This window comes from Glycine max, chromosome 1 (genome assembly GCF_000004515.6).
Source record: "Glycine max cultivar Williams 82 chromosome 1, Glycine_max_v4.0, whole genome shotgun sequence".
NCBI lineage: Eukaryota > Viridiplantae > Streptophyta > Magnoliopsida > Fabales > Fabaceae > Glycine > Glycine max.
In genome coordinates this window covers 51133845-51157656 of record NC_016088.4, presented here as the reverse complement: position 1 = coordinate 51157656, position 23812 = coordinate 51133845, and the positions used below count along the sequence as shown (strand labels likewise).

At 33.3% G+C, this 23812-nt stretch overlaps 3 protein-coding genes and 1 pseudogene across 4 annotated transcripts in view; 2 read left to right on the top strand and 2 right to left on the bottom strand.

Annotated features, from left to right (window-relative positions):
- Nucleotides 1-1221: 1221 nt before the first annotated feature.
- LOC100527729 (uncharacterized) lies at nucleotides 1222-3972 on the bottom strand. The gene is made up of 3 exons (NM_001249603.2): nucleotides 3664-3972; nucleotides 2969-3123; nucleotides 1222-1486 (listed from the first exon to the last, which is right to left on the bottom strand). Exons 1-3 carry the CDS (start codon nucleotides 3844-3846, stop codon nucleotides 1306-1308), a joined length of 519 nt encoding a protein of 172 aa, NP_001236532.1. The 5' UTR covers nucleotides 3847-3972; the 3' UTR covers nucleotides 1222-1305.
- Nucleotides 3973-9129: 5157 nt separating this feature from the next.
- LOC100805513 (uncharacterized) lies at nucleotides 9130-10095 on the bottom strand (annotated as a pseudogene).
- A 3151-nt stretch (nucleotides 10096-13246) lies between these two features.
- LOC100804975 (DNA-directed RNA polymerase II subunit RPB1) lies at nucleotides 13247-21815 on the top strand. 2 transcript variants are annotated; one of them, XM_003517104.5, is made up of 15 exons: nucleotides 13247-13529; nucleotides 13676-13939; nucleotides 14192-14491; nucleotides 14586-14744; nucleotides 14920-15081; nucleotides 15208-15428; nucleotides 15513-15654; nucleotides 15738-16073; nucleotides 16181-16467; nucleotides 16888-17146; nucleotides 17238-20278; nucleotides 20604-20675; nucleotides 20838-20891; nucleotides 21004-21107; nucleotides 21540-21815. In XM_003517104.5, the coding sequence occupies exons 1-14, from the start codon at nucleotides 13446-13448 to the stop codon at nucleotides 21104-21106; spliced, it is 5484 nt and encodes a 1827-aa protein (XP_003517152.1). In that variant the 5' UTR covers nucleotides 13247-13445; the 3' UTR covers nucleotide 21107; nucleotides 21540-21815. The 2 variants fall into 2 exon arrangements, with proteins under 2 accessions (XP_003517152.1, XP_006573537.1); XM_006573474.4 differs by having other exon boundaries at nucleotides 21498-21815.
- A 1279-nt stretch (nucleotides 21816-23094) lies between these two features.
- Nucleotides 23095-23812, top strand: part of LOC121174979 (uncharacterized) — a 952-nt gene continuing 234 nt past the window's right edge. Inside the window, exon 1 of the mRNA XM_041016089.1 lies at nucleotides 23095-23808. Coding sequence (XP_040872023.1) covers nucleotides 23500-23808 — 309 coding nt within the window. The 5' untranslated portion in view covers nucleotides 23095-23499. The remainder of the gene's footprint in view (nucleotides 23809-23812) is intronic.

Below are 23812 nucleotides of genomic sequence, written 5' to 3'. Positions count from 1 at the left end.
TATTTTATCCAATAATTTAATTAACTGTTATGAAAATCGTGAATAAGTATTTTTGTTTGATAACATTATGTAACTAAATCTCATTTTTTGATTTAGAGTTTGTTTATATGACAAGCAGAATTTATTTTTTTAAAAAAAGGTATTCTAACATGATTTTTCAATTTTTTTTAAAATATATTTTAAGATAATTTTTTTAAAGAAAAGACATTTTAAAATGATTCTTTCAAAAATCGTTTGAAATTAGAGGCATTTTAATATAATTTTTAGAAAAATCATCTTAAAATTTTTAATTTAATTTTTTTTTATCGTTTTAAAATATCATCATTTTAAACATTCTAAGACAATTATTTACTTAAAAATTGTCTTTGAATGTGTGAAAAAACTGTCATCAAAAGTTCTTTTCAATAGTATTTAATCTTATCCTTTTAAATATTTGAATAGTTTTAAAAGGTTGATTTTGTGATAAATTTTTTAAATGGATTTATAAATTTATCTTTAAATATGTTTATAGTCTTAATCTTATATATAGACCATTAACTTAAATTTTTAAGTAAGCTAATAAGTATATAATTAAAATTTTAAATAAGATAATGAATCACGTTTTTTGTTCTACAATAACAAATACAAAGTTAGAACTTAGTACATTGTGCATAGTATTGAATGTTCAACCTCTCCACCACTAGATAAATCCTTCTTCTTTACTGAAAAATATTAATATCATTTCATTCATAACTAATTACTCAATACACATGGAATAACATGATAAGAAGAGTAGAAATAAGGCAAACATGGAACCACCCTACATGTTAAGTGAAAAGATTATTTACTCTACAGTAACTTTTTATAAATAAATAAAAAACTTAATTTAGGCCTTTTAACATGTTCACATATTTTTCGTTACAATAAGCGTGACATAAAAAATAACAAATTTAAATTTAAAATTATAGAATATATTTTTTCTGGGTTTCTTTTAACTTGTTGATTCATTAATAAGTACGTCATAAGGCATTTGTAAACTAGACCTCAGTAGCAAATATGTAACAAGAGTTTTAATGTTCAACAATCCTGTCAACACTGATAAATAACCTGGAAACGGAACAATGATCAATGACAAATACAAATTACAAAATACTCGCATGTTATTTAGAATGTCCAGCAATACTTATATAAAAGGACATGGACACACATTTGAATGACAAATGAAACATTGGACAACCCTCCCCCACCAAAATAAAAGAAAAAGAATGACGATGAAATTAGGACGTAGGTAGAAAGTAGCAGGAATTCAAGATAGATAATTATTAATTAACAAGCAGCAATGGAATGCCTCCTGTGGCTTAAAAGATGTACACCAATAGCAGAAGGATACAAAGGCTTGGGCTGGTAAGAAAGAAAACTGGGAACATAAGTAGAGGTTCGTTTCTTAGGAGGATCCATGGAATCTATGGCTGGTTGATTCAAATACGCGTATTTACTTTTTGTCCACCTGCACATGTCACAACAAATGATGATATTACTTTCCACAACATTAAATATATAATATAAAAAGATTCCTAGAATAAAATTATCTATAAAATGGAAAATGAAAAAAAAAAACCTTTAAATTTTCATAAATTTAAATCATGATATATTTTAGAATTAAAGTTATCGTGTACACATCATTATTGATTTTATTTAGAGGAATCTTACGTAAAATGCTATTAATTGTCCGGGTGTATAAAATGACGTTAGAAAAGCTTTTTTTAGGGGGGGAGGGTCCTACCAGTGCAAATCCAAGGCGTGAAGCAAATTTTCTAGTCTAGATACATTGTTATTTGTTAGGATTCGACCCATCTCTCAATTTTTTTATTTTTTTTTCCTCCAATCAGCCATATCTTAGATATGCTAAAGTCAATATTGAGGAAATTTTGAGTTCAGAGATTAAAGTAAGGCTTTAAATTTATATTTTATCAATAGAAAAAACGTTATTAGAAAAAGATGTCAATAAAAAGATGCCTAAAATTCTATCAAAACGCTCAATGATGATTGTGTTTTAATTTTATTTTTTTTTGGCATCATATAGCCCCACAGTCCCACATCACCATTGAATAAAAACAGCAACTTGTTGTGCATTGCATCTATCTAGAATGGCAATAACCTTCTTGCAAAATAAATAAATAAATAAATAAAACTTCTTGTAGAAACGACATGGACTCAAATTGTTCTTCCATTTCTCTCCACTATTGTTTGACGTAGTGGAATAGTGTGAACCATTGATTTTCTATGAATTACTTATGAAAAAATCCCTCAGAAAGAATAATGAAAATAATTTTTTTAAAAGCAGAGATTTATATTTATAACTAAAAAAATATAAGCTAATAAAAATAATTATCTCTTCTGTATAAACTAATACAAGCACTTAATGTATCCTAATATAATGAATCGACTCATAGTTATAGAAGACAAACTATATCACTTTTTGTAATAAATTTTTATTTGATTAAGATTATGTGAGGCAAGACATTTTAGTTAAATTTTAATTTTTCTAATTAGTTGAAAATTTTGTTTGAAGATTCGATAAATAACACTTTTTAATATTTATTAGTATTTTTTGAAATTTTTAAAATACTAGTTTATGTCTTCTAATTTTTTATATTTTTTTATTTTTATCCTTAATATATTTATTCAATTGTCTAGTTATATTTTTAAATAAATCATAATTTTTTATTATTTTACATTTTTTAATTACCTCAACAAGTAGTGTTACCAAACATTTATAATTTAATAAAGTCAGATTCTAACTAATATTTTTAAACATAACTAAATTATCAAATCAGATAAATTTTTTTCTTAATTTTGAATCAAAAATTAAAATTCTTTAATTAATATTAAAAAAATATTAATACTTAGATTATAAATTATAATTAAAATAATACTATATTAATTACATTACTCTTTAATATTTTAATTTTTTTAGTAATTTACTAACCAATCCTTGATTCCGATGCGCACTTCTTGTTGGTCCTTAGCAACTGTTTTGCAATAAACATTTTTCCCTACAATCCATCTCACCATCTCTTTCTTGGTTTCATCATTGTCATTATCGGTCTTCAGGGACAACTCGAACCTCTCGTACTCTTGCTCCTGTAAGACATCAACGTGCCAACTTAACAAATAATGTACATGGCAAACAACTTAATAATTAAGATGGGGGAGGAAGAATCACAATAATATTCATTCAGAACGCATATTATTATACACATAACAAACACTTAGGCTGTGTTTGTGTTCCGTGAGACTTGAGAATTTGAAGCTTTTGATTGAAAGTCCGTTTGGGAGCCTCCCAACGAATACCCAAACACGCACTTAATCAGTTTCGCATCATGAAAAATATACACTAACTACGTGATACGATTCACTGATCAAAATAATCATCAAGCATGAGCTTAAATATAATACCTTTTATACTTAGAATCAGAATTTGATCTTCATAACGAAAATCTTTATTATGCGAATTATTGAAGTGAAGTTTCAATTTGAATTAGAGACTAAGGTCAACGGTATTTAAAGAGTTAAATTAGTAGGCGAGTTATTATAAATCTCCTACACACAGTCTTGGATTTCCATTAATAGAAAAAGAGTTGCATCAAAATTGTACGTGAGTATTTATTAAACCTAAATTACCGTGAGAGTGCGTGCACGGAGTCTAGCTGCAGCTTTGATAGCAGCAAGGAGGTGGTCCTCCTCCACGATCCTCTTTTGCCTCCAAAACTTGGCAATTTCTCGGTTTGTGACACTCTCTTCTGCTTTTGGTCTTGAGAATTTGGGAAGTGGAGGAGGTGGTGGTACTAGTGACCTTGGAACCATTTCCAGCTTCTTCAGCTAGCTTGATCTGTTATATCAGAAAAAAGGACACGAGATCAAAGAAGTGGCAATTAATTTCACCTTATTGATTGTGGAATTTCTGAGTCAGACAGAATATTCAATATGCATAGCCCCCCTAGTTGTTGCGTGTGGATATATAGTGAGAAACGATAAAAGAAATTGGAATATGGTGGTTGTATCTTATCTTATTCTAAATAGCCTGACTTAACAGTTTTAAAGTCTTAATTCCTAAGAATAATAATTAGTACTTGCCCTCTTCTCCTCCATGGATTGAATTTCACTGACCTTTCTTTTAATTTTAAATTTGTATAAAAGAATTTAATTTATTCTCATTTAAATAATTTTTTTAGTGGTGGTAGTTAAATAGTATATACTACTACCTATTTTAAGTTTTTATAAGATAAAAAAGATGTTTTAAAAACAATCCTACTTTTGCCTTTGGAATTTTGTTCAAAAAATTATTTTTGTTTTTTAAGTCTTGAAATATGTAGTTAAAATTAGCTCATGCTTTTTTTTTTTATCTTTTAATAAAACCCTGTTAGATATGCATATAAATTCGAGAATTAACCTTTAAATGATTAGTTTCACTCGCTAGGCAAACTAAAACTTATCTTTGGCCAAACAACATTTGTACCGTCTTCCCGATAAAAGAAAACATGTTTGTATAAGTAAGCAAAAAAAAAAAAAAAAACTTTTATAATTTTTTCCTCTCCTTCCAACATGAATTAAGTTTCCCATCTCTATCAAGAATCTTCAATATGTGATCGTGGTCCCAATACAAACAAAAGCCAATAGTGATTTTTGTCTAATTGTTAATTTAACATTTCAAGTATTTTGTAATTTTTGTTAATTATTATTTTTACTATTGTTCTTCCAACGATAACATTATAATAAAAAAAATAAGATTTTTATTTAAATATTTTTCTTGTTTAAAATAAAAAATAATCTTTTCACATCTAAATTCAACTTGACAAGCAATTTTTGTATTATCTCTATTTTTATATATACATTAAACAAATTGTGTCTATTAAATTATTAATTTATTATAAATTTTAGAATAATCTCAGCTACGTCCGTGTTTAACGGAATAGTGACTAGTGACGCATGACATATGTAATTTTATTCCTCCTCCTTGGCTAAACTTCTAATTCTTTTATATATTTTTTTTACGAAACTTCTAATTCTTTTAATCAGTGATAATGATACGTTAATTAAGTAATATAGTCTGAGTTCAGTAGTTTCTACCAACCGTTGAAAAAAAAAGAATAATTATTTCAAAATATATTTTAAAAAAAATTTGTACCAAACCACCAGTTCAGGACACCACATCCTCGTGGCCCTTCTCCAAAGCAAAAGACCAAAGTAATAGTATTGTCAAATATTTCAAACACAAACAACTTGTGACATTTGATAAAAAAAAACAATATGTGGCAGTTATGATTACTATATATATATATATATATATATATATATATATATATATATATATATATTACTTAAATTCAAATTTATTCTTTATATTTTTTAAAATTCTATAATTTTAATCATTCTATTTTAAAATAGAAACATTTATTCTTTCATTTTTTTTCAAAATTTATAATTTAATCTTCTTATTTTAAGATAGAGATATTAATTAGTCTCCACACTTTTGTAAAATGCGATATAAAACTAAATTTGAGTCATATCAAATTAGATTAATTTTTAACTAATTAATGTTTTCTGAACTTGATGTATATATTTTACAAAACTAAAAAATTAAATATCTTTATTTTAAAATAGAAAGACTAAAAATATTTAAAAATATCATGACTAAATATTATTATTTTAAAATGAGAAAATAAAAATTATAGATTTTAAAAAATAGGAGAATCAAAATTCTAACAGAAATATCAAATATGTAGTCTAGTCGATATTTTATCAACATACAAAGGAATATTGAATTAATTGCACTGTAGCAGTAAAGCAACTTGTTAAGTATCCTCATAACAGATAACCCCTTACTAATAATCGAATTACCGAAAATCCTAATCGCTAATTAAGCTATCCGTTACTGAGTTATTTAGCTAACTCATTCAACTTAATTAAATTAAATTAAAATACCTAACAGTTGGACAAGCATCAACCTTTAATGTACCAAAGAGAGAATCAAATATAGCCCAAGTAAAAACTTAAACGCATTTCACGTTTGAAGTGAATCTATCTGTGACCCTTTACTTCCAACAGCATCTCGTTATGTTCTCTCTCGAATCTCGATCTTTTATTTATATATTTCACGGGCATGCAAAAATAAACTCTTAGTTGCTCTCCCACAACACAACCCCAAATCAAACAATCTGAAGCGTTCATGAAACAAACTTTGACAATGGAAGAACCTGTTGTTGACGAGGAGTATCTCAAGGAAATGACGATGGCTCGACGTGAACTTGGCGCTTTCATCACCAACAATAAACGCGCCCCTCTCATGCTTCAGTTATCGTACGTCACACTACCTACTACTTTCATTTCTTTATATATCTCTCGATCGTCTCCATTAATTATCAGAATTTTAGTGTGTTTGAATGACATTTACAAAATTGGTTTTGCTTAAGTGCACGTTTGATTTCATGTTGGATTCTTTAGAATTACGTTGAAGTATTGGTTAAGGTATTTCAAGTGTTGTCTGTAACTCAAAATTTATTGTTCAATCTGATAGATATTTGGTCTGTTGTGATGAGACTGATGACAGTTTGATGCTCAAACAAATGGAACATCTTCTTTCATCAGTCTGTTATGCATCGTCTGTTGAGTTTTTTCTAGTTAGTCTTCTTCTTCTTTTTTTATCAGCAAAGGGAAAGATGTTATTAACAGTGTATAAGAGGTACCCTTATAAAGAAACAGGAACAAGGCAACGTAAGTAAAACAACCCATGCTCAGTTCATACAAGATAGGAAGAAGAAACATATAGAACAGTGCCACCAGCCATGGGCATTGTTAGTATTTATATATATCATTGAAAATATTTATATATGGAGTTGTGTAATTTATATAAAGAGAATTGGACTAACCATTTATCATAAAATTGTTTAACTTTCTCTTACTTTAATAATTTTTTTTTATAAAAGTACTCATGGTTTTCGGTTTTGATATGTTGCTAATTTGCATATACTCCATATTTTATTCAAGGGATTCAAATGAGCCTCCGCGAACTGAATAGCGCTTTCTCAATGGCGAAGAAGGTAATGAATCATGTTGGTAGTTGTGTCTCCTGTTTTCTACCACCATTTCTGAATCTATCTCCCTTTAGGTTGGCTTTGCTTTTCAAATGTTATTACCATTTTTTTATAACAATTGAATTTAGATTTTGTTAAAAAAATATTAAATAAATCATAGCAAATATTAAAAGTACATGTACTGGTCTTTATAATATTTTTATATATAATAAAAAAATAATTTTGCATTTTTAATCAGTAAGCAATGGCTAAAAAACAATTAAATTCTCCCAACAGCGTATAGCTTGTCATTTCATTACCTTAAACGTTGTTAACTACTGGTTCCGTTTATATCTATAGCACACAAAAAGGTGAAAACCCCAATAGGTTGTGATTGTAATTTCTTCTAGGTAAAATGCGTAGTTAATTCATATGCCTTACAATCTTGCTCCTTGGAGACACATTCTTGTAGAATTTCCTTAATTTTTCTAATGTAAAGTTTAGAAATCTTTTGTGGAGACCTGGATACTTCACGTCATTTAAGTGAGATTTTGCCTCTGATTTCATAATTTACCGATTTTTTCATTGAATTGTTGTGTTATGAATGATAATGATGTAATTTGCCCATGCTTGTATGCTAAAATTGTTTGGTTGCGTTATAGACATGGTTTGTGAACAGAAGTTTTCAAATACTACTTGAATCGTTCTGTTTTACTTCTGTTATACAATTTGTGAACAGAAGTTTGGTTTAATTATAGTGGTCAATTGTAAATTGTAATAGCTCGTAGTTTAATAACCAATGGAAAAGAATAAGTTAGTGACCAAAAGAATTTGATTATTGTTTGACATCAAAGAGTTTCACACCTTCAGCCAGAAACACCACAACAGCAGATAGTTGTAAACATAAATATGAAATACGACTTCCGTAGTCAATTTTATCTTAGTAAAAGATGAGAATGATCAAAGTTCTATCCACCACACCCTCCCCGTATTATCCACGTTCAATCTTTTCCTTCTCAGGTTATAGTAACACAATACCAAGTTGTCAGAGCAAACAATTTTGAGAGTACCATCAAACATGAAGGAGGCTGACAAGTGAATGTATATAAAAAAAAATTGCTCTAAAAGGAAAAGGATCGGATAAATTAGATTGTAGTTAATATCCTCCGAACAAAACAGAATAATGAATTGTAATGATTTTTCTCTAGACAAGAAAATCTCACCTCATCTCACATGATTACAGATCCCCGCTCAGTCACTCACCACCCCTCAATCTATAAGAAGCAGAACTTGGTAAAGAAATTTTCTTTTGAAATTACAATGTTTTTTTTTTTTTTTTGTATTTTCTGCTAGTTATCAAACCAAAAATTCAACTTACTAATAATATACACCATTGACCTTATAATATCCACGTTTGTTAAAAGCGTTAAAGTGGGCTGAAGACCTTATGGTCACTCATATCATTTTTAAATCTGATTGCAAAATAGCTATAGAAAAAATCAAAAGCCTAACCATAGCTGATACTATGATAGGAGCCATTACTCTTGAGTGTAGAAAGATACTTGTGCAGAATCCAAATTTTACCGTGGAATTTATGAAGACACAAGCCAATTCTGTTGGCCAAGAGGGCCATAGATTATGCTAGGCTCAAAGATTTTCATTACATTCAATCTTGTATCTACCAAACTATCATGAATGAAATGCCTTGATTTTGTTTCTGTCCAAAAAAAAAAAAAGAGACCCACCCAGCACTAAAACACCTGCCTCATCCAATTTGCTTGCATAAACAGAATTGTATTCCAATCATAAATCTCTTCAAGGCCCTAGCCCACACTTGTCCACAATCAAGGCAAGTCTTTCTTCCAATCCAAGTTCCAAATGCAAAACAATCAAAGGGAACGACAACCATGACAAAACAAGCATCTGCATCTTCTAATTTGCAGAGAGAGTATTCTAATTCTAAACACACAATATCAATCAAGAACGTAAATGGAAAACTATGCGATCTGTACAGTATCAACCAAGCATAAACAGAATTCTAAACACATGTACAAGGAAGGACAGTAAAACAGTACAATTTCACATAGAAAGCACTTTATTTCAAGGAAAAATGTGAAACATTATGCAATCTATGATGATCTGTACAATAACATTTGTATGACGACAAAAGATATCAAAAGAAGCGTTCTAACAGCATGTTTGGAAACTCCCTGAAAATAACATACCAGGCATGAAAAAACATATCTAAAAAAACGTGAACCAAACACGGGTCAAGTTGAAGTGATTCTGAGGGTTTTGGTCTTGAACCTATATCGGGGCGCTCTGGGGATGACTTGGCTGGGACCCATGTGAAACTGACCGGGACTATCGGTAAAAGGTGTTGCACTTGATCTTGGTCCTCTTCCTCTGGATTCCCCAGTAGTTGACGGTTTCGAAGAAGGGACGAATCTTGTCCTCCTTGTCGAATTTGAACTTGGTGGCGTCGACGGCGGAGAAGGAGACGGAGCCCTTGTTGCCGGCTTCGATGTAGAAGTCCGGAGGGTACGCATAAACGGAGTTCAAATTCAGGTTGGAGCCGCAGTCCGTACAGCTGTACACGGAAGCCATGGTTTCGTTGGTGTGAAGAAGCTTCTTTTAATAACGAGTAAAGACGATTCTTTACCGTCATTATATTTATTATCATTAAAAAAATCCAAAAATTCCCAAATCTCAGATCTAACAAAACAGTGGCGGCGGAGAAATTCCACCACTGTTCGCCGGGCAGAATCAACTGTAGAAACCCGACCCATTTCTGAATCCCCTCGAGGAACTCGAAAGCATAGTCTTAATCTCTAGAAGCTTCTGGATTGTTCGGAACGGAGACTCCGTTGATGGAGGCGCACTTCGAAGGAGGAGCTGCTAGAATGCGTCGCTGGAAAGTGAAGAGAACGATTCGCATTGCGGCGAGAGGGAAGCACTTCAGAGAGGCTGCGATTAGAGGTTTGTTATTGTTGTGGTGACGAGGAGTTAGAGGAAGAGAACATAACTAATAATAAATATAGCTCAATTAAAAACCGCCACTATTATTATATATATATATATATATATATATATATATATATACACGCGTTATTAACAATAAAAAACAAAAAAAACTTGGAGTGCCACTTATGACTTTCTGTTGATGAATTTGATAAAGGTCACCAAATGGATCCAATTGAATAAAATTAAAAAAATTAAGAGACCAGATTGCATGATAAAAAACAAAGGGACGTAGTTGAGTATTTTTAATAAATTAAGGACCAAATTGATTAAGCCAATTAAAATGCACTAAATCCTTATTATTAAGACTAGGGGAAAAGTCCATGCCTCTTTATAATTTTTGGAAAATAAAAATAATGAAAAACACAATAGAGTTATATAGTAATGGGTAGCTTGCAGAATATAAATGAAGTGTGTGTTGATTTAATAAGTATATAGGGATAAAAAAAATTAAAAAAAGGTAATTAGAATGATAAAATAGGATAAAAATATGTACACCAAAGCTTCATACAATGTATACATTTCAAGAATATGATAAAATTAATTTGTAGTTGTATACTAATGAATTTTAATTTAGCAATATACGATGTATTATTAGATCAACAAAGAGTTTAAAATATAAAATAGATATCTCATATAATATTATGAATATTTTTATAGTTTTTATAAAATGTCAGAAATAAAAAATTCGAGAAACTTGTGAGTAGCAACTAGCAAGCTTTTTACCTGTGTGTTAGAAATATAAAATGCATACCTTTCCCGTCTCAACATTCAAATTCAACGCCACATGTGTTTCATTTAGGACATTTCTAGCACAAGTTTTTTTATGGGTTTCTTAATTTTTTTTATGGTTTCGTAACACTTTTTATGGTTCCATAATATTATGTCACTCATAAAAAATTCATACACAATTTTACTCTAATGCAATAAATCACAAGAAATTTAAACATTTAAATTATTTTATTATAAGAATAATTAATTAATTTTTTCAATTTTTATGTATATAAATAATAAATATAAATAAATGAAGAAAATATTAAATACAAATTCAAAATAAAAAAATTACATAACATTAAAATAAATATCTTTTCACTTTATTCTTTTCTCAAACCTTCCCCTCCCACCCACTCTTTCAAGTTCTAATGCACCAACAACAATAACAATCACCACTTTGTCCCCTCTCTCCTTCCAATTCCTTTCCAATTCCACACCATCTTCCAAAACGCGCATCCTCTCCTCCAATGCCTGAAGAAAAATAAAAGGTCGAATGACGTGCTTGTCACGCTCGACGCTTTTTTGTTTCGTTTTTGTCCCTTCTTCTTTCTCCGAAGGTAGGGATGCTTCTTTTTTTTTTTTTTGTTTTTTTTATCCACACTTGATAACTGTGAAAGTTGGTATTCTAATATTTTTATTTAGGATTTTTTATTAGCCTCTTTAAATGACATAAGCATTATTTTTTGCCTATAGTGGGTGAGAACAATATCAATCTATTTTATATAAAGTTGATGCTTAGACAAGTGAAGTGTTAAACCATTGGATAAGATGTCATTTTTCTATAATCTCAAACTCAAATAGTAAGTGCATTTTTATTTATTTCTTAATCATTGAATTCACTTTTAAAGAGAATCGATATGAATCATTAGGCGGAAAAAATAGATCATTAGAAAATCATTATATGAGTCTCATTCAGAAAAAATTTCTATTGATTTCTCCAATTAAAAATATTTACTTTTATTTGAATCAACTACTTTAAATCTACATTATTTTGTTATCCCGTTAAACATTTATTATTTATAATCTATTTAAATTATGATAGATTGTTAAGTCAAACACTATTGGAAAATCTAAGTGATGTAAACGCCAAAAAGATTTACACCAATGAGTCATGAACAAATTATCTAAGTGAGTCTAACATCATATTTTAATCCAAAACTTTAATACTTTTAACACTCAAGATTGTGGATTTTCTTTTCACTTATATGGTGTTTAACTTTTTTTATTTTTATCCGATGTGAGACTTCACACTATACTTGTATTCCAACAATTTTCCCCTAAAGTGTAAGTCTCTTCCACATCTCCTCTCAAACAAAAGCCATTTTCAATCTAGGAGTAACCAATGGTGGTTCTTAGAGCTTAACCGTGACTACTTCGATTTGTCTAGTCATTGTTGTCAACATGTTCTAAAACTTTGCACTGTTGCAACATCTATGAGACCCACTGTTTGACTCCTATGCATGGACTCACATGTTAAGAAGACTTTCAATACAAAGGATTTTTGTGTCTATGGATCTGTTGGTGCCATCTTACTTATCTGACCCAGTCATCAAGTTGAATCATCAACTCTGATATCAATTGTTGAGAAATTCGAGGGGATAAAATTCAGGAAGATTTATACTAATAGACTATGAGCAAACCATATAAGTGAGTATTATACCACATTTATATCAAAAACTTTAATGCAAATGTTTATGAGTCTTATTTTTACTTGTATGATGCTTAACTTTTTTATTTTTATTCAATGGGGGACTTAACTCTATACTTATACTTCGACAAACACAACACACAATTCCATTGAGTATGATTATTTTTTATTTTAATTATTTAACAATAACGGAACACATTATTCCACATCATTACTTCAAGTCTTACGGATAAAATTATTAAGATTTTAACATGAATAGATATATATTCTTTATAAACAAGGATATAGGTATTGTTTTATTTTGATTGGACAATTAAGATTAATATCTTATAACTTAAGATGCAAAACCTCCTCCCTTTATTATTTTTTATAAAAAAAGAAAGCATTGAATCACACGTGTAAGTAGGATTTAATATTTTATTTAAAATTAAAATTTTAAAAAGTATATATTCTTAGAATGTAATTAAGATCAAAAGTAAAACAAATAAGGCTTTATACTTAATATTACAGTATAAAATAAAAAACACGAATGCTTGTTTAAATTTGGGAGAATAAATTAGAAGAATATAGGGAAAAATATTGAGAGAAAAAAACAGGGAAAGTGAAGGTTTAATTTTATAGTTTGGCTGCATAAAAAAAAATGTTTTAGTTTGGCTAAAGTATGCACCAAGTGCACGGTAGCATAGCTGCGCACGATACGAGGGCTCTCCGTCTATAAATAAAGCACTAGGGCACCCTCTTCGGCTCTTGTTTCGCGAGGAGGAATCCTCTGACCAGAGAGAAGGTCCTTGCAGCCGATCTCCTCTAACACTTGCCAGTTGCCATATCACTCAAAATTTAACGGATAATTCGGACAAACAGAACTGTTACTTATCCTCTTAAACTTAATTTAAAAATTTCCCTCCTAATATCCGTTCTCTCCGAAACCCTAGAAATTCGTCACCACCGCCATGGATATCAGATTTCCTTTCTCTCCGGCGGAGGTAGCCAAAGTCCGCATGGTCCAGTTCGGAATACTCAGCCCCGACGAGATCGTAATTTCTGCTGCTATGATTCCTCCACTTTCAAATTCTCAACTAGAAATGAGAAATGAAAATGAAATTGAGTGTTTCCTTTTCATTTTTATACTTTGTTATTCGTGAAGTTGGTTGATTGGTTTGTTTGTGTGCTTGTTTTTCAGAGGCAAATGTCTGTTGTACAAATCGAGCACGGCGAGACGACGGAGAGAGGGAAGCCGAAGGTTGGAGGATTGAGTGACCCTCGGCTTGGAACTATTGACCGAAAGTTGAAGTGTGAGACTTGTACCGCGAGTATGGCCGAGTGCCCTGGCCATTTTGGCCACTTGGAGCTTGCTAAGCCAATGTTCCATATTGGGTTTTTGAAAACTGTCTTAACCATAATGCGTTGTGTTTGCTTCAACTGCTCTAAAATTCTAGCTGATGAGGTACTTTGCGAGTGAGCTTTGCATGATACCGAATTTAGTAGCTGTTTTGTGTCTTAAAGGAAATGAGAATTCGAGAATCTTTGTTCCATTGGTTGTGATTAGTGGTCGATTGGAGTTTGAACTGTTTGTGTTGGTTACATAGAAGGATGGAGAGTGGAATTTGTTATCTGAATCCTTGTTTAAACTTGTATGTTGTAAGTTTAGGAGAGTGAAATGTGATGTGTTTTTTTAAATTGGTTGTATTTTATGCAGAACGATCACAAGTTTAAGCAGGCGTTAAGAATCAGGAATCCAAAAAACCGGCTGAAAAAGATTCTGGATGCTTGCAAAAACAAAAGCAAGTGTGAAGGGGGAGATGAGATTGACATTCCTGGTCAAGATACTGAGGAGTCAGTTAAAAAGAGTCGTGGTGGCTGTGGTGCTCAGCAGCCGAAGATTACTATTGAGGGGATGAAAATGATTGCAGAGTATAAAGCTCAAAGGAAGAAAAGTGATGACCAAGAACAGCTTCCTGAACCAGTGGAAAGGAAACAGACTCTTTCTGCAGAAAGGGTGATTGATCTAAATTCTGAATTATAATGTGAGCACTTTTATGTTCACTATTACAGAGTCTGATGTAGTTGGTGACTTGTCATATCTGTTGAAGGTTCTTGGTGTTCTGAAAAGGATAAGTGATGAGGACTGTCAGTTGTTGGGCTTGAATCCTAAGTATGCCCGTCCTGACTGGATGATTTTACAAGTTCTTCCAATTCCTCCTCCACCTGTGAGACCTTCTGTAATGATGGACACATCCTCAAGGAGTGAGGCAAGTGCTTTATGGCACTGTTTTATGTGTTTTTGGTTATTATATTACAAGTTTTGCTAGTCTTTTTATTTAATTATAATTTGCTATGGTCATATTGACTGATATCATTTGGGGAAAAACTTTTAATCTGTTTTAGATGCTGACTTGTTTTTTTTTTTGTCTCTGTTGCTTGTAGGATGATTTAACTCATCAGCTGGCCATGATCATCAGGCACAATGAGAATCTGAAGAGACAGGAGAGGAACGGATCTCCTGCGCATATTATTTCCGAGTTTGCTCAGTTGTTGCAGTTCCACATAGCAACATATTTTGATAACGAGTTGCCTGGATTGCCAAGGGTATTATAATTGCATTTGGACTCTAGCATTTAATACTGATATAATGCTTCCTTTAACTTTAATTGAATTTTTAATTTTTGATAATGAATAGAGTAATTGCTATTTATTTGTTTATTTATTTCACAGGCTACTCAAAGATCTGGAAGGCCTATCAAATCAATATGTAGCAGGCTCAAGGCAAAGGAAGGCCGGATTAGAGGTAACTTGATGGGTAAAAGAGTTGATTTTTCTGCTCGAACAGTCATTACACCTGATCCAACAATCAACATTGATCAATTGGGAGTACCATGGAGTATCGCATTGAACCTAACATACCCTGAGACCGTGACTCCATATAACATTGAAAGGTTGTATTTGGATATGCATTTCCTATTGCTATTGGTGCATTCTCTACATTTTTTTAACAGAAATAATTTGAAATGAGAAAACAGGTTGAAGGAACTTGTTGAGTATGGACCCCATCCTCCACCTGGAAAAACTGGTGCCAAGTATATCATTCGTGATGACGGACAAAGACTTGATCTCAGATATTTAAAGAAAAGTAGTGATCACCATTTGGAACTTGGCTACAAGGTACTGTTTTAAAGCAATGATGATATTGTTCCTTTTGGTTTTCTCTTTATGCCTTCTAATAGTTCTTAATGTTGTGGTTTTAGGTTGAGCGTCATTTGAATGATGGAGACTTTGTTCTCTTCAATCGTCAGCCTAGTCTTCATAAAATGTCTATCATGGGGCATAGAATCAAAATCATGCCTTATTCTACTTTCCGGCTTAACTTGTCTGTAACTTCACCATATAATGCTGATTTTGATGGGGACGAAATGAATATGCATGTTCCTCAGTCTTTTGAAACCAGAGCTGAGGTGTTGGAGCTGATGATGGTGCCTAAATGCATTGTATCACCACAGTCAAACAGGCCAGTGATGGGAATTGTCCAAGATACACTTTTAGGATGCAGAAAAATCACTAAGAGAGATACTTTCATCTCAAAGGTTATATTAAGTGAATTTTTCTATTGTTGCAGTTTAGTTCAGCCTCATGGTTCTTGTGCAGGCTGTTTATATCTCTGATAAAAACTTTTTTTTTTTCTTTTATCCAGGATGTTTTTATGAACATATTGATGTGGTGGGAAGATTTTGATGGGAAAGTTCCTGCTCCTGCAATATTAAAGCCAGAACCATTGTGGACAGGCAAACAAGTTTTCAATCTCATTATTCCTAAACAAATAAATCTAATTAGATATTCTAGCTGGCACAGTGAGAGTGAAAGGGGATCCATAACCCCTGGGGATACCATGGTCAGAATTGAAAAGGGGGAACTACTTACTGGAACACTTTGCAAAAAGACGCTTGGAACATATAGCGGAGGTCTCATTCATGTGATTTGGTATGCAGCTTCAGTATATAATGGGCTACTTGGTGCTATAACTATGACAGGGTTGGACACATTACGGGTCTATTGTAGGCAGCCTTACCTTGCATTTGCAAGAGCCTGATTCCGCAATTTAAACATGTGACATCTTAGTCACATGGTAGCAACTCTAACAGTTGCACCAAGGCTTTCCTTCAGCTTCATTATATAGTATAATAAAAATTATATAAATATTTCTACCTGAGATTCCCAAGGAGAGTGGTTGTTTTCTATTGATCCAAACTTCAACTCTAAAGTGACCTTGTTAAATAGTTTTACATTATAATGTTATGGAGTGCTATCTGATAATAGTCGTGAAACTTTGTGGCTCTGGAAACTGTTTCAATCAGTTTCTTTCTTCTTCGTTTACTTCACTGAATGTCTATTTGAATACAGGGAAGAGGTTGGCCCTGATGCAGCTCGGAAATTTCTTGGTCATACTCAGTGGCTTGTAAACTACTGGCTTTTGCAGAATGCTTTTAGCATTGGAATTGGTGATACAATTGCTGATGCTTCCACTATGGAAACCATAAATCAGACTATTTCAGCAGCTAAGGAGAAAGTGAAACAACTTATTAGGGAAGCTCACGAGAAAAAGTTGGAGGCTGAACCTGGTCGGTCAATGATGGATTCATTTGAAAATAGAGTGAACCAGGTACTTAATTTGGATTGCTTTTCACATTGTTATATTTATTAAAATTTTCTTTTGGGTAAATCTGACAAATTTTCATATCTGACAATTTTAGACTCTAAATAGAGCTCGTGATGATGCTGGAAATAGTGCTCAAAAAAGTTTATCTGAGAGCAACAATCTGAAAGCAATGGTGACAGCTGGTTCCAAAGGAAGTTTTATCAACATATCTCAAATGACTGCTTGTGTGGGCCAACAAAATGTTGAGGGTAAGCGAATTCCATATGGGTTCATAGACCGTACATTGCCTCACTTCACAAAAGATGATTTAGGGCCTGAAAGCCGTGGCTTTGTGGAGAACTCATATCTACGTGGACTAACCCCTCAAGAGTTCTTTTTCCATGCCATGGGTGGTAGGGAAGGTCTTATTGATACTGCAGTGAAGACCTCTGAAACTGGGTACATCCAGAGGCGACTTGTGAAGGCTATGGAGGACATCATGGTTAAATATGATGGGACAGTTAGAAACTCTTTGGGAGATGTCATACAATTTCTCTACGGAGAAGATGGTATGGATGCTGTTTGGATTGAAAAACAGATGCTGGATTCCCTTAAAATGAAAAAAACAGAATTTGACAGGGTGTTTAGGTATGAATTCGATGATGAAAACTGGAAGCCCACTTACATGCTTGAAGAGCCTGTAGAAGACTTAAAAACCATCAGAGAGTTTCGTAATGTGTTTGAGGCTGAAGTTCAAAAGCTAGAAGCTGATAGATTTCAACTTGCAACTGAGATAGCCACTACTGGTGACAGTTCTCTGTTTCTACCTGTTAACCTGAAGAGACTTATCTGGAATGCTCAGAAGACATTTAAGGTTGACTTCCGAAGGCCTTCTGATATGCATCCAATGGAGATTGTGGAAGCCATTGATAAGCTCCAGGAGCGACTTAAGGTTGTTCCTGGTGAAGATCTCTTGAGTCAAGAAGCTCAGAAGAATGCTACTCTTCTGTTCAATATTCTGCTCCGCAGCACTTTTGCCAGTAAAAGGGTCTTGGAGGAATACAGGCTTTCTCGTGAGGCATTTGAGTGGGTAGTGGGAGAAATAGAATCAAGGTTCTTGCAGTCCCTTGTAGCCTCTGGAGAAATGATTGGTTGTGTGGCAGCACAATCAATTGGAGAACCTGCTACTCAGATGACTCTCAACACTTTCCACTATGCTGGTGTCAGTGCAAAGAATGTTACTCTTGGTGTTCCTAGGTTAAGGGAAATCATTAATGTGGCAAAGAGAATTAAAACGCCTTCTCTGTCTGTGTACTTGAGACCTGATGTTGGTAAGACTAAAGAGAGAGCCAAGAGTGTGCAGTGTGCTTTAGAATATACCACTCTCAGGAGTGTGACTCAAGCTACAGAGGTGTGGTATGATCCAGACCCGATGAGTACAATAATTGAAGAGGACGTTGATTTTGTGAAGTCCTACTATGAAATGCCTGATGAAGAAGTTGCTCTTGAAAAAATTTCACCTTGGTTGCTTCGCATAGAGCTGAATCGTGAAATGATGGTGGATAAGAAGTTGAGTATGGCTGACATTGCAGAGAAGATTAACCTTGAATTTGATGATGATTTGACTTGTATATTTAATGATGACAATGCTGAAAAACTTATACTTCGTATCCGTATTATGAATGATGAAGCACCCAAGGGTGAGATTCAGGATGAGTCTGCTGAAGATGATGTTTTCTTAAAGAAAATAGAAAGCAACATGCTGACTGAAATGACCTTACGAGGTATCCCAGACATCAATAAGGTTTTCATAAAAAATACTAAAGTTCAGAAGTTTGATGAGAATCAAGGTTTTAAGCCTAATGAGGAATGGATGCTTGATACTGAAGGTGTCAACCTTCTAGCTGTGATGTGCCATGAAGATGTTGACGTGACCAGGACCACGAGCAACCACTTGATTGAAGTCATTGAAGTTCTTGGTATCGAGGCAGTTCGGCGAGCTCTTCTGGATGAATTGCGTGTTGTCATTTCTTTTGATGGTTCTTATGTCAATTACAGGCATTTGGCTATTCTTTGTGATACCATGACTTATCGAGGGCATTTGATGGCAATTACACGTCATGGTATCAACCGAAATGATACTGGGCCAATGATGAGATGCTCATTTGAAGAGACAGTTGATATTCTGCTTGATGCTGCAGTATACGCTGAGACTGATTACTTGAGGGGAGTCACTGAAAACATAATGTTAGGTCAGCTCGCCCCCATTGGCACTGGTGAATGTGCCTTGTATCTTAATGATGAGATGCTGAAAAATGCCATTGAGCTCCAATTGCCTAGTTATATGGATGGTCTTGATTTTGGTATGACTCCTGCTCGCTCCCCAATATCTGGAACTCCATATCATGAAGGCCTGATGTCTCCCAGTTATTTGTTGAGCCCCAATTTACGGCTGTCTCCAACTACTGATGCACAGTTTTCACCTTATGTTGGTGGGATGGCATTTTCTCCTACTTCATCTCCTGGTTACAGCCCATCATCCCCAGGCTATAGTCCCTCATCACCCGGGTACAGCCCCACTTCACCTGGGTACAGCCCCACTTCACCCGGGTACAGCCCCACCTCTCCGACTTATAGTCCTAGCTCTCCGGGATATAGTCCTACAAGTCCAGCTTATTCGCCCACCAGTCCATCCTACTCTCCCACATCACCGAGCTACAGCCCCACATCACCCAGCTACAGTCCCACATCACCCAGCTACAGCCCTACCTCTCCCAGCTATAGCCCAACTTCACCAGCTTACAGCCCCACTTCACCTGCTTACAGCCCTACTTCACCAGCATATAGCCCCACATCTCCTTCCTATAGTCCGACTTCACCTTCTTATAGTCCAACTTCACCTTCCTACAGCCCTACATCACCCTCTTACAGTCCGACGTCTCCATCATATAGTCCTACATCACCTGCTTACAGCCCCACATCACCTGGATACAGCCCAACCTCGCCATCGTATAGCCCTACCTCACCATCATATAGCCCTACGTCCCCTAGTTACAATCCGCAGTCAGCAAAGTATAGTCCTTCGTTAGCATATTCTCCAAGCAGTCCGAGATTGTCTCCATCAAGTCCATATAGTCCCACATCACCAAATTATAGGTGAGTAATTCTCTGAATATTTTTATTATTTATTTTCAGTGCGGAATGTGATGTGCAGAACCTTCAAACACTGGAAATATGCCAAAAATTTGAATATTTTTCCCTTCATTTTAAGTTAAGAACTTGGGTTTTTGGAGGAACCTCAACCTTTAACCTTTTGCAATAGGAGTTATATTACTTTGTATATTCCGTATTATTCAATGATTAGATTGTTGGGGTGGTTGAATAAAATCTATTGTCCTGTGTTTTTTGTTTCTCAATTGCATATTTATTTTGGGTTTTAATTATTTTCTCCTAGCATATGTCTAATTTATTTATTTTCCAGTCCGACATCACCATCATATTCACCAACATCTCCATCTTATTCTCCATCAAGCCCAACATACAGTCCCAGCAGGTAAGTTAACTTCATTTATTGTCCTGTCAAGCCTTTAAACAGTTCATCTCATGTCTGACTATAACAGTAGTGGAATTAGAGATTTTCCTCTCTCTTTTTTGTTGTTATTTGTTATACTTAGAGTTTTTATAGGTGACTTGTTCATTTTTTCCTTTTTTTTAGCCCATATAATTCTGGTGTGAGCCCAGACTATAGCCCCAGTTCGCCCCAATTTAGGTATGCATATATACACATATTTTTTTAACTAGTAAACTGTATGGATGGAAGGCATATTGCTGAGCACGGTCTGCTTTTTTTTTTTTTTTTTTTTCTGTTTGATCATTTGCAGTCCCAGTACGGGTTACTCACCAAGTCAACCTGGTTACTCGCCATCGTCGACCAGCCAGTACACTCCACAAACTAGTGACAAGGATGATAGAGGCACTCGCTGAGGTAAACTAACAGCTCTGCTGAAGCGCAAATTCATGACTTAAAAGTTTTTATCTTATTGGATGGACAGCATTTACGATGTAAATAGTGAAGAATTTCTTCCCTGGAGAAATGTTGACTGTAAAAAATTCCTGATTCTCCCATCTTTTTCTCCTATTGGTTTTAAATTGTGAAAGGAGGGTCTATTTGGCCAAAGTTCTGGTAGTGGCCGGAAACTATCAGATTTCTAGAAATCCCTATATTTTAATGAAAATTTGCTGTTACTTTTGGGTGGGGGGTTGAAGAGGATTTAGATTTTGGGCTAGAAAACTTGGGATGACTGTAAACAAGTGATATGCATTTGGCATTTTCCTTAATGTATTGTGCATGTGATAACATTCTTTTGAATTTAAGCTTGTTGAAAGGTACCTACCTAAGCCGGGTGAAAATGTTCAGGACAACTTGAGGCTGGACAGAGGACTTAAGTTATGCTGGGATCAGGCATTGAACTGTTCGAGGGCTATTAGTTTGTATTGTATTAATCATCTGTATCATTTAAGTCTCTGTTGACAATGTCTTCGGAACAGTTTGTCGAAGTATGAATTCAAATTCTGCCTTGTAGCTGAACATTTTTTGAGGCATATGTTGTGATTGGTCATCCTCTTAAATACATTTATTCAACATGTAAAGTTTTGAGGATGATATTTATCACTATAAAATATTTACTTGTAACATGTTATATCGGTACGAATGTTGAACATAAACGATATTCGGACCTACTTATAGATAATGGGTATATTCTGGTTCATCTTAAATTTGTTCTTTAAATATATTTTTTGTTTATATAATTTAGTGTTTTTTTCATTTTTGTCTTTTGTAAAATGTATTTGTTTTGTTTTTTGTCCTTAAAATACTTTAGATAATATTTTTTTACTGTTTAATGTGTTATTTAAAATAAGGACAAAAAAATAAAACAAATATTTTGTAACTTTTCAAGAATGAAAATGCTTGAAGGAAAAAAAAATGTATTTATGTCATTATTTTATGACCCTCGGATTTTCCAATCACCTTAAACGGATAAGGATTTTCTAGAACTGCAAGAGCCAATTGCGAATAAAGAAATTTCGTTTAAATTATTCTCAGGTTTCAGTAAATTACAGCTCAAAGAATAATAAAAAAAAATTACAACTAAAAAATACAAAGGAAGATGAGAAAGTGAGAAACCTTGGGCATCAATTATAATTAAAATAGAACAAATAAAAACCACAAATCAATTGAAAATACAAACCCTAGATTAGAGAATAAATGCATAAATGAGGAGAGAAAGACCAACAAGGAAGAAACAAGTGAGAGAGTTTGAGGCAAATTGTAAGATGGTTAGTGATGATTATTGATATCTTATTTATAATAATATTATAATAAAAAATAATTTAAAATAAATTATAAAAAATTATTTTTTATTATCATAATCTCTTTTAATAACATGTCTTTAATTTTAATTAATGACTTATTAAGTTAATAATTTAATAAAATAATAAATATGATACTAAAATAAAAAAAATTAATAACATAATGAACTGACTTTTTGCCATTCATATCTATTTCTAATAATATTGGTGAATTGTTATAAATGTATTGTTTGATACTTGAATTTAATTGTTACGGGAAAAAAAAACATTCCATAATATTGAAATATATAAAATATATATTAAGAAAAACTATAACCTTCAGTTAGAGGATCAGTACTCTATCAGCACTTCATACCTCCTCACACTCATTAAAGCATTCCATAATATTGAAAGATATGATCATATGTAAAAAGTTACAACCTTCAGTTGACCAGTACTTGTACTTCATACATTTTCACAATCCTCAATAACTAAAATTAGTATACTTAATTTACTCCAAGTCTCCAACGCATTATATTCTTGCATTAAAACTGAACAGTACAAACTTCTCAAAAGACCAAATGAAAGGAAGAAAAGAATCATACTCTAACGAATTCGAAAATTAAGACCTCATAGATAGTTTGATACTTTAGTTGTGCCCAAAATTTCACTTCCAAACAAGTGGACAAGGTAGTGTCACAGTGACGCATCAACCTATGAAACCACGACCGATTCCAAGCTTCATAGTTTAATTTTATAATGTGCCGGCAACTCAAGCATGCTGCAAAAAACTTCTTCCACTTTTAACTCTACTACAATAGCACGCCACGCCACAACATATACGATATCAATGTCAACCATAATATTTTTTTTTTAATTCCCTCCTATTTTTGTCTTTTTGTTATGATTAGATTAATTTTAATCATGAATCACCCCTTTCATGTGCCTCATATGGTTCTCTATATATTATAGTTATACCATGCTTGATATCATATGTTGTCTAGCATCACCTTTGTTGGTGTTTCAACATGGAGAAATTGTTTCAAGTTAAACGCAATTTCTTGAAGTTTCTGACAAAACAACCTGCGGCGGCTTTGGTGGTGGCCTTTCAGAACCCGACTAGGATGAGTCCATGTCGATCACCCGCACGTGTGGTTTCGATAATTCCGAAGGAAGCGCGTAGGAAGCACAAGGGCGAAACCTTTAGCGCGAGAGAGCCCACATCGCCCAAAGTGTCGTGCATGGGCCAAGTTCAGGGCAAGAAGAGGAAGGCCCGAAAACAGAAAAGGGCCCAGGCCCAGGACCAGGCCCAGGCCCATAAAGGATCCAACCAAAAACACT

Coding starts and splice junctions, on each gene's coding strand:
- LOC100527729 (NM_001249603.2), bottom strand. CDS start 3,846: ATGGTTCCAAGGTCACTAGTACCACCACCTCCTCCACTTCCCAAATTC. Junction 3,124..3,663: donor TCCGTGCACGCACTCTCACG/GTAATTTAGGTT, acceptor GATGTCTTACAG/GAGCAAGAGTACGAGAGGTT. Junction 1,487..2,968: donor CGCATCGGAATCAAGGATTG/GTTAGTAAATTA, acceptor TGACATGTGCAG/GTGGACAAAAAGTAAATACG.
- LOC100804975 (XM_003517104.5), top strand. CDS start 13,446: ATGGATATCAGATTTCCTTTCTCTCCGGCGGAGGTAGCCAAAGTCCGC. Junction 13,940..14,191: donor CTAAAATTCTAGCTGATGAG/GTACTTTGCGAG, acceptor TATTTTATGCAG/AACGATCACAAGTTTAAGCA. Junction 16,468..16,887: donor GGTCTCATTCATGTGATTTG/GTATGCAGCTTC, acceptor ATTTGAATACAG/GGAAGAGGTTGGCCCTGATG.